The sequence below is a fragment of the Nilaparvata lugens genome, unplaced genomic scaffold, assembly GCF_014356525.2.
Source record: "Nilaparvata lugens isolate BPH unplaced genomic scaffold, ASM1435652v1 scaffold8032, whole genome shotgun sequence".
NCBI lineage: Eukaryota > Metazoa > Arthropoda > Insecta > Hemiptera > Delphacidae > Nilaparvata > Nilaparvata lugens.
Genome location: NW_024093781.1, coordinates 1 through 11,454, shown reverse-complemented (window position 1 = coordinate 11,454; position 11,454 = coordinate 1). Strand labels below are relative to the sequence as shown.

The following is an 11,454-nucleotide window of genomic DNA, read 5'->3' as shown; positions in this document are numbered from 1 at the left end:
GTACTTGGATTTTAATTTAAAATAAGAATAAGAGTAGCCATCACCAAAAAAGTTAATGTTTCTGTATGATGTATAAATGTTTATGATTGTGAATTGAACACTATTTGATTTAGCTGATACCATAACTCACCTATATATCCATATTTCCCACAATGTGATACGTCAATGAAGACTCAATCCTATCCGGCAGATGACAAGACGATTTCAAAAGTCCGCTGTTAAAATCAATTGAACCAAGTCACCAGAATGAGAACCTACTGATACCACTGTTGCTCCACTAGAACGAATTAAAAATGTATAAGATGAATACATAAACTGAAACACAACAGTATATACGAAATACAAAGAGTTGGGTATTCTGATAATAAAATATAGATAATAATGTGCAATGTTTTTTAGAGTTTAATTAAATCGTTGAGAGTGTTGAAAACTTCAAGAGTTACCCAAAAAGTAGGTATTCTGAAATGATATAGAGAAAGTAATATCATAGAAAAAATATAGGATAAGAAGATTGAATGAAAAAGACTAAGAAATTGTCAAAAACCACAGATTTATTGATAGTTAGAAAGCCCGGTTTCGGTTATTACACCATTGTCAATCTCTGATAAAAATAAAAAAATAAGAAGATATCTCATGGTATAAGTCGTTTCCAAATTTTAAGCCGATTCTTTATTAACTCAAGCCGATTACTGACGATTATTACTGTGTTGTAGTGGTGAGAGTGTAAGAACAGTACAGTATGAGATACTATCAGCATCACATCGCTTCACGAAAAATAACACGGGACTATAGGCTTGAGTTAACAGGAAAATTTGAAACACAAACGCCCTATGAATGGGATTTCTCTTAGGTATCTCTTCTGTATAGGGCTACTTGTAATATAAATAGAAAGAAAAATAAAAATTTCAGTACCCTTTTTCAATTATTCTATCAGAAATGTTTCAACATGATGTCATTTACATTAATCCAATGTAAAGAAAGACAATGCTGAAATAAAATGAAAAATTATACTGTGAATTGAACTTTACTTTAACAAAACTTGAAAATGGCATCAATGTTGAAAACATGTTGTGATAAAATAATTCAAAAATGGTACTGAGATTTTCATTTTCTTTCTATTTATATCTTCTTATGCTATCTTTTCTCTATGATATTCTATGTAATAATTCATATGATATAATTCAGTAGTTTAGAGTTTTTAGCAGTTGTTGTAGAGCTGTCATTCCAATAGATACGTGACGATAGAAGCAATAGAATGTTTAAAAATCGCTTCTTCGTGGTTCGGAACTCACCAAAAAATATGGGTTCATTCATCATCATTCTTCTCATTAGCCATGCACAAGCATGGAGCTTATGTGGACATCATGCTCAGCAAAAATGGAAGGAATAGATTTGAAAATTACAGAAATACTAAGAACTAAAGAATCAACAAATCAAGAAATATTGGAAATTTAGATAACTTAGTTTTTTTTAAGTGAATTTTTTACAGAATTGACAATGGATGCCTAATTTCCATTATTTGGAGTTTTAAACAAATCATGTGGTATGTAGAAGTATGTAATGTCCACTATTGAACTAAAATTAACTTAAAAATTGGATCAAAATCAGCAAATTTTATTAAGAATGCCAGTCAAGCAGTTCAAGTGAAACTATATTTTTTGAGGTTGAAAGAATAGTTTAGAATAGCAGATTAAATATGTGGTTTAACAATTAGCTGTAAATTTAACTTTTTGTATAAAGAAATATTTGGTTTAACAAAGCTGTGAGTTTTACATTTTGTATTAAACACTATTTATTCAAACTAAAACTATAGTGAGGTCCACGTTATAATGGCACTGGAGAGAGATAGGAGAAAAACATTGCCGATCCTCCGTCTTCTCAATGCCTTCTAAGGACGGTAGCTGATACAGGTTTATTGATGTAATATTAACTGTTCATTCTCGTTTAAAATAATCAATTATATTTTATTGAGCAAGAAATTATATTTTCCAATAATTTTATAATGAAGATGAAGTATTTTGTTAGTTAATTATTAATTCTCCATTGTTAAAGACGATCTGGCAACAGAGCAAAGCGAGAAAGAGATAGCGCTTTCAGCTTTATTGAATGATAGACAAGGATAGCAATACCATTACTAAACAAACAATGCCATTATAACGTGGGCTCACTATAGCTGTAAGTTTTACTTTTGGTATATTAGTAAGATTTTACTCACTTTTGATATGCTATCACTGTCGGAGACGCATCCACACATCTCTTCAGAAAATACTTCCATTCAATAGCCATCCCAATTATCTCGGATGGAATTTAGTTCCATGCATTCATGTTCACTTTTCGAATACACCATAAGTTTCCCTCTGCATTTCACTGACAAAATGGCACAATCAGCATTATTCTGAACTATTTCAACTTTTTGTCTTTTAATTAAAGGCTCGGAGATGTCAGAAAACCCTTCACGATTAAAATTGGAAGTTGTTTCAATGCCTTCTACAGAATTGTTTCTATATTTTCCAAAGGTTTGTTTCAATATTGTTCCCCAATTTAGATGGAACATTTTCTATAAACTTGACTCAATATCTCCTCACACTTCGTTCCAACATTTTTGACAAAATAAGATGGAACATTTTAATTGTTTTGCTCCAATACTTTCTACAGAATCTACAGGCTCGGAGAAGTCAGAAACCTTCACGATCAGAATTGGAAGTAGTTTCTATACCTTGTATACAATTTGTTCCAAAATTTTCCATAAGCTTTGTTCCAATATTTTTCCAAATTCAGACTGAACATTTTCTAAAACTTTGTCTCAACATTTCCCCAAACTTTGTTCCTCAAGTAAACTACAACATTCCTCAAAAGTACAGTCTGATAAAAGATTAGTCAACAGTTCACTGGGAACCTTGGGGAGGAACTGGTGCAATTTTGAGATGAACTGTACAGCTGATATCGATGTACCACCACATGAAATAAAACCCGCCGAGCTTTTTTCATCAATTTTATCTGAATTTTCATTCTTTTCTTCAAAATGGACGCTGCTACCCGATGTACAGGATATCCAGAGAGATCTCAGATGTAGTCGGAATGGAATCTTCAGAGTTGAATTTGTTTCAGATGGGTCAGTTCTCTGAGAATTTTCTCCAGTTGAGAACGATCAATTTTACCTGAAAAAAAAACAAAATTTTCATTAAAAATTGTTTATTGAAAATTATATGGCATCATAATATTATCAATACTAATTCATAACATTTTTCTTGTAGTCTAATACTGTAAGGTACTTACAGGCAACTACAATGTGTAAGCTGTTATTGGGGAAGCAAAAGAGGTTTTTATACTCTATAGAAACTATTATTACTCTATACTCTATATCAGGGCTCTCCAACCTACGGCCCGCGGGCCACATCCGGCCCGCGGATGGATTTTGCCTGGCCCGCCGAGAGTTATTGCAACAGATTTTTTAAAATATATATTTATACACATTTTTGACAACAACTGTGAGTTCAGTACTCTTCTTTTACTAGCCACTCAATTTCTTAATAAGTGTAAAATTAGCTGTAAACAAGTAGCGATCAACCATTTGAGATATTAGCAATGGTCTGCACGGACTGTACATGTCCCTGTTTGAACGCTACAAAGAAGGTAACCTACTTCCATTTTACAGTTCTCTCCCAGAAAAAGACTAACAAAAAAACCATGCTCGAGCTGTTTTCTTTTTGGATCTACCTACAAGTGTGAGCAGACATTTTCAAAAATGAAGTTTGTTAATCCAAATACTTCCTTGTCAGATGAATATTTGAAATCAATTTTAATGATCGGAAACACAAAGTTTGATCCTAAATGGGCGGACAATTCAAGTGGAAAACAAATTCTCACTAAAATGAGTATTCTCTTTTAGCATGGTAACTTTTTATAATTCATGCATTGTCAAGTTTTCTTATGAGCTTTTACACCCAATAAATTGGACTATGTATTAAAATGAAATTAATTGGTTTGTTTCTTCCTACTCAAACATACTTAAAAACCCTCATATTATATAATAATTGTACACCCCCCAAATACCCCGTCATGTGTGTCCCACAAGTCAAATTCCACGTACATCCTTGTTATTGGCCCTCTAAGCCTCCCAAGAAGTAACAATGTGGCCCTTGGATAAAAAAGTTGGAGACCCCTGCTCTATATAGTGAGGTCCAAGTTATAATGGCAGTGTTTAATTAGCAATTGTATTGCTATCCTTGTCTATCATTCAACAAAGCGGATAGCGCTATCACTTTCTCACTTTGCTCTGTTGACAGATTGTTTTTTAAGAATATAGAAATATAATTAATCAAAAATATTAAATCTTGATTATGAAAATTCTTATGAAATCATTGAAAAATATAATTTCTTGCTTGATAAAATATAATTGATTATTTGAAACGAGAATAACCAGTTAATACTACATCAATAAACCGGTATCAGTTACCCTCCATAGAAGGCAATGACAAGACAGAGGATCGGCAACCTTTTCCTATCTTTCTTCACTGCCATCATAATGTGGACCTCACTATAGTATACTATACTTTATAGTATGCCTGCTACTTCCGTTGGGAGGGTAACCACTTGAGCCAGCTCCTCTGGATATGATTCATGAGGTGAAAAAATTGCTTCCCGGTGGTTCGTAACTCACCTGAAACTGTAGGCTCATTCATCTCTCATGATCATCCGCCTCATTACCTACGCACAAACCTAAAACTTATGTGGATATAACCCTCAGCCAAACAAAAACAGCTGTCTTTGTGTCGGTTGCACAAAAGCCGGTTAAATTTCAACCGTGATTAATTGCACGAGAACTAATGAGAGAGGCTGAAGAGGCAGAATGAGAGATGATTCATGAGTTGTTGAAAAATTGCTTCCCGGTGGTTCGGGAACCACCCAAAACTGTAGGTCCACTCATCATCATCCGCCTCATTACTCATGCACAATCCTAAGGCTTATATGGACATCAACCTCAGCAAAAACATTATCTCACCATTGCAATTTAGAGGCAACTCATGTAGCTGAATTAAAGTATCCGGAACAGACGCGTTATTAGGCAGAAGTCCTTCTCTCTTCAACCAGAATTTCAACTGACTATTGTGGTCAATCTGGAAATTATCCGCCTGATAGAACAGTACAAGACCGCGTGTGACGTCATTGATACAGCAGCAATTGCTGACGTAATCGCTTTTCATGGCCGCTTCCTCTATGAGACCAAGATTTACTTTTTGGCCCCACCTTTTCATGACTCGGTCCCTGCGCCCCACAAATTTCAACGATTTTCCCCACATTTTCAACCTGAAAACGACAAAATAAGGATTTTCAAAATATTTAAAGCTACATATTTTTGATAGTTTAAAAAATATGTGAAAAAAAAACAACCAATAAGGATTTTCAAAAGGCTAAGGCGTTTCAAAATATACAGGATGTCCCCCCAAGGTAACAGCCGTTGACCATAGATTTACACATTTCTGACAAAAATGCTCAGTAATCTTTTTTCCTATCGACCTTTGTTTTCGAGATATATCGATTTTTCGATATTTCCAGAATATGCAATAACTCGAAAATATTTCAATACTCGAAAACTGCTGGTCGAATTTCAATTTCAAGGGTATTGTTGGAAAGAGAAAAACATTTCAAACAAGATTATGTAATTTTATTTGTTGTTAGATATTTTGTAGTTTTTATTAGGGCTTTAACTTGAAAAATGCTATTCTTTAATTCAAAGTCAAATTTCAAACAGTTTTTTTCTCGATTTCTCTCAGGGTAATTATAGTGGTTTCAATATTTCAAAAACTTTTCCATTCCATAAGCTTTCGAATGAGTATAAATTCGAAAAGGGAAGTTCCATGATAAAGTGTTCAAAACTGCTAATATCTGGAATGAACATCTTCAAATTGGGAAATTCATCACAAACAGCATGCATCAAGTAGTGACGATCCTAAGAGTGAAATAACCTGAATATTGCATTATTCTCTGTAGCATATAGCCTACATCCTATGAATATATTATCATACACTTTTACAAGATCCAACAAAATTATTCAAAGAATAATAATTCAAAGTAGATGAATGACAGAATTAAAAACACTCATGGCAATCATTCAGATGGTAATTAAGTTACCATCTCACTATCACATCTCACATATCATGCTCACTGCTTACAGGAATTCAAAACAGCTTCCATTTCTGTTTATGCAACTTCTGCTGCCGTTCATCAAGCTTCGAGATGCCCGTCTCACTTCGTTGGGCCGTGTCTTCATTACTTTAAACGTCAATCAAATTCTGAGAATCAGTTCCTCCCTGGTCTCTACAGGTTCTCTGTAAACTCTACTTTTCACAATCCCCCAAAAGTAGAAGTCTTTTGGATCAGGTGAGCGTGGTGGCCAACTTACAGGTCCTTCTCGACCAATCCACCACCCAGCATAATTGTTATCAAGCCACCCACGGACGTTTCTAGCATAATGAGGGAGGCAGCCATCCAACTGGAGCCACATATTCTGCCTCAAATTGAGAGGCACGTCTTCCATCAATTCGTGAAGCTCATTGACCAGAAAGTCCATAGAAACTTCACCATTTATTCTTGCAGGGAAAATGAAAGGACCAACAATATGTTTATCAATCATGCCAGACCAAACATTGAATGAAAACTGATGCTGATATCGATATGGTCTATGATTATGAGGATTTTCCAAGGACTATGTATGTGCATTGTGAAAATTTACAGCACCAGTTCTTGTGAACCTACTTTTCTCTGTGATCTGTCCATAAAATGTTTGAAACCCAATCTTGTGCTAAGATCCAACAGCAAAACTGCATCCTGAAACAGTATCAGGTTCATTCAACTCTTGAACTGGGGTATCATGATATGGTCGTAAGTTACTCTTCTTAAATATTCTTTGAACTATCATTCTTGAAACATCCAACATCCCAGCTGCATGCTGGATCGAGGATTCTGCTCGAAATACTTTGGAATAAGATTCTCAAAAGCTTCAGAAATTGAGACGGGCCTCTCGTCTTGAAACTGATCCTAGACCCTTACCATTTTGACATCTGTCAATCTTAAAAACGTGTTATGAGATGGGTGTTTTCGGTCAGCAAAACCTCTCCTGTATACTCTCTCTGCCTCTCTTGAATTGCATCCACACTCTCCATACACCAATAACATGTTCAAGTACTCAATCAAGGTAAATTTCATGATAATGAACACGAACACTTCTCTACTAGCCAAAGTTGATACATATCATGCCAATTAACTGGAAAGCACACTGAAAGCTATACTGAAAATTGGCTGAAACATACACTTCTAGTTATTTTATTCAGGATTTACGGTACAGAAAATAATGCAAGTTATTGAAAAAGTCATATCATTGTAGAATGTTGAAATGTTGATAAAAACTTGTGAATATTGTCAGAGAGAAATCAGGTGATTTCACCCTTAGGATCACTACTTTATTCATGCTGTTTGTGAATTTTCTCATTTTGAAGGTGTTCATTACAGATATTAGCAGTTTTGAACACTTTATCATGGAACCTTCCTTTTCGAATTTATACTCATTCGAAAGCTTATGAAATGGAGAAGTTTTCGAAATATTGAAACCATTATAATTACCCGGAGAAAAATCGATAAAAAACGGTTTGAAATTGGACTTTGGATTTGAAGAATAGCATTTTTCAAGTTTAAGCCCTAATAAAAAACTACAAGATATCTAACAACAAATAAAATTACATTAATCTTGTTTGAAATGTTTTTTATTTTCAACAATACCCTTGAAATTGAAATTCGATCAGTAGTTGTCGAGTTATTGAGTATTTAATGACCGAAAGTAGGCATATTCTGAAAATGTTGAAAAAACGATAAATCTCGAAAACTAAGGTTGATAGGAAAACAGTTCACTGAACATTTTTTGTCATAAATGTTGTGTAGAATCTATGGTTAACGGTGTTACGACCTTGGTGGGACACCCTGTATAAGATTTTCAATATATCTAAAGGCTACATCGTTTCAATAATTTTAAAAACATGTAGGCTAATGAAACCCAACATTTCAGACGTTTGAATTCTCAATAGGAACATTTTTGAGATTCACATTATAAATTCAGCACCTGATAAACATTGGTTTTCTATCCTCGGTCCATTAGACAAAGCATATAGCTTATAGTAATAGCTTTTTATAATAATATAGCAGGCGCATGATTCTCAACTTATCAGCGCGACCACTGAGTCAAACCGCTCCTCAAGTCTTTAAACTCTAAAACTCTTTGTACAAACTCTAAAACATAGAAGGCTAATGAAATTACATATTGAATGAAAATAGCTATATGAAATAATAAATTTCAATTGATTTTAGTTGTAAGTTTCGTTTCATACAAAATTATATTCTGAAATCATACCTGAACCAAATCACCAGTTGCTCTGAACACAGGTCGTTTTTGGAGTTTTCTAATACTTGTGAAATAGTCTCATCATCTAGATACATATCTACTTTGGCTCCCTGTAAGAAAATAATATACTCGTGTGAGTTTGTATTATATATAGAGCAAGAAACTGTGAGTTCAGCTTATAATTAACATCAATATTGGTCCTAAAGAGTTAATAATGATTGAATATATCAAAAATATTCTCATTAATTGATAATGGTTTTCCATAATTGGGATTACATGTTTTGATAGTTCATTACATTTTTTCATAGTCAAGAAACGATTTGGCAACGGTGCAGAGCTAGAAAAGGATAGAGCTATCTGCGTTATCTAATGACACACAAGGATAGCAAACCAGTGTTAATCAGGTGCTGACTTTATAACATGATAATCTCACTATACATAGAGTCCTCAAACCACTAAATCCTTGCTAATTGTGAAAAATAAAAACTTCACTGCAATATTATCATTCCAAAAAACCAGTAAATTACCCTCAAAACTACTTATTTCTTGGATTGATCACAGAAGCAATGAAAAAATAAATCTGGATTTTGGACATAGTCCAGTCAAGGAAAGGTTATAGAGGGAAAAGTTGGGAAGACAATTTTTGACCCCACAGTTCTGTTAAGGGTAGTAAGGAGGTGAACATATCAAAAGTCCCCACCCCTACCCACTGTGCTAAAGGGGTGGGGGTGGTTCAAAGGTACCATTTTTTGGTTTCTCCATAAAACTCAAAATCTATGTATCTTAAGGACTTAACTGGATATACAAATTGAAGCTTACATAATTTTCTACAATATTAATTGCACAACTTTTTTTATATCTCCTCAGGGTTTCGAGATATCCGCTCTTGAAGGTGTGACATTAAAAAAAACACGTTTTCCACCTATTTTTTTTCTATTTTTGTTCTTATAACTTTTCAAAAATCGATGGGAAAATCGATGTTGATCATGAGCTTATAGAGCATTGAATTCTTTCAATTGATGTATAATTTCACACTTTTACGAATTTTTCTTGCTGCAACAATTATGATCGATTGACAATGAGATTTGAAGGGGGTGTCTGAGACACAATTTTTGACTTTGCAGCTTGATTTGGACTAGTTAGTAGGTGAACATAGCAAAAGTTCGCATCTTTATCCCCTCTGTTGAAGGTGTGGAACCGCTGAGTTGACACTTGTTGCAGCAATGAAAATTTCACTTCCTATATTAAAGCTGTTATAACAATGAAAGGAAAACTCGGAATAGTGAAATAATACATCATTTCAAAGAGAATTTAATGCTCTACAAACCAACCATAAGCATCCGTTTTTATGATGCATTGTTGGAGAGTTATAAGCCCTGAAAGAGCAAAACATTGGATAAAAACTGTTATTTTAACAAATACACACCTCAAGGGCAAATATCTCGGGAACTGTGGGAATATCACAAAATTCCACTGAATAAAGTGTAGAGAATTTATCAAGCTTCATTTTTGAATAGTTAGTTATGTCGGTTGAACGCATTGTTCTCAAGATATGAGCGTGGAAGAAAAACGCTGAAAAATGCAACTTTCAAACCCCCCTCATCCCTTAGCACATGAGTTAGAAATGGAGGCATTTGATATGTTCTCCTCCTAACAGTCTCAACAAAGCTGCAAACTTAAAATTTTTTTAAAAACATTCCCTCCAAATTCCTTTGTCGATTGGTCTAATGTTGCAAAAATGGAGATTTCACACTCAACACTAAAGCTGCTGCAAAAGGTGTAAGGGAATCCGTAAAAAGTGAAAATTATACATCAAATTGAAGAGGAATCAATGCTCTACAAACTCATAATCAACATGGATTTCTCCCATCGATTTTTAAAAAGTTATAAGAGCAAAAATAGAAAAATATGGTGGAAAACGTGTTTTTTTTTCAAAAATGTCACACTTTCAAGAGCAGACAATTCGAAAACCTGAGGAGATATAAAAAAAGTTGTGCAATGAATATTGTAGGAAATTATGTAAACTTCAATTTGTTATTTGACAGTCAAGTCCTTAAGATAAATAGTTTTTTAGTTTGATGTGAGGAACCAAAAAATGGTACCTTTAAACCACCCCCACCCCCTTAGCACAGTGGGTAGGGGTGGGGACTTTTGATATGTTTACCTTCTTACTACCCTTGAAAGAACTGTGGGGTAAAAAATTGTCTTCCAAACATTTCCCTCTATACCGTTTTTTGAGCATTCATTGCCTGGGCTAGTATATCAGTATCAGAAACCGTGTCTGGTAAAGTGGGAGTTTTAATCTCATGAGTTCTAATGGGACTGTTCCCACTCAACTCGGCTAGCGAGTGTGAATAGTCTCATTAAAATCATGGGAATAATATTCGCATTGAACTGGACGCGGCTCTGAAATTGATGTGTGGAGTCCAACTTGATAAAAACATTCTTTAGATGGAAATAAAGTTGAGGCTCATTTTTGCTACCTCAGATTGGTCATAAATAAAAGAAGAATAAGAGACTAATTTCTTTATAAATACAAGAAGAATGTATATAAAAGACTAATTTCTTTATTAATAGAAGGAGAATTTATATGGAAGACTAATTATTTATAAATAAAAGAAGAATGTATAAACAGACTAATTTATTCATAATGAAAGAATATGCATATGAAAGGCTAATTTCTTCACCAAAAGTTACTTTCATTCAATCATGATTAAACATAGTTACCGTGAAGGTTGAGGCATTTTTCATACCAGTGAACCAGCCTACCAAAACTCTCTTCATAAATGCTGTCGCCAAATAAGTTTAAATGGGCTATGCCGTTGTTTTGTAACTCCTCGTTAGTATGGACGCTTTGCCCTCAGTCATGTTCTGAGTTTGGGGAAAAGGTACTAGTGACCAAGTCAGGATTGTATGGTGGGTGATCGAAATTATCCCATTTGATTCGCTGGAGAAGCAGTTTGGTTGCTCCAGCACTGTGAGTCCGATTTCGGAAGTCATTTCAACTGACGTCTTCAATTTTCCGAGACCATTCACTCAAAACATCATCACTCACAACGTTT

At 34.3% G+C, this 11,454-nt stretch overlaps 1 protein-coding gene across 1 annotated transcript; it reads right to left on the bottom strand.

Moving 5' to 3' along the window:
* Window positions 1-2,634: 2,634 nt before the first annotated feature.
* On the bottom strand, window positions 2,635-6,471 carry LOC120349048 (beta-alanine-activating enzyme-like). The gene is made up of 3 exons (XM_039418999.1): window positions 6,404-6,471; window positions 5,003-5,307; window positions 2,635-3,158 (listed from the first exon to the last, which is right to left on the bottom strand). Exons 1-3 carry the CDS (start codon window positions 6,469-6,471, stop codon window positions 3,088-3,090), a joined length of 444 nt encoding a protein of 147 aa, XP_039274933.1. The 3' UTR covers window positions 2,635-3,087.
* Between the last annotated feature and the right edge of the window lie 4,983 nt (window positions 6,472-11,454).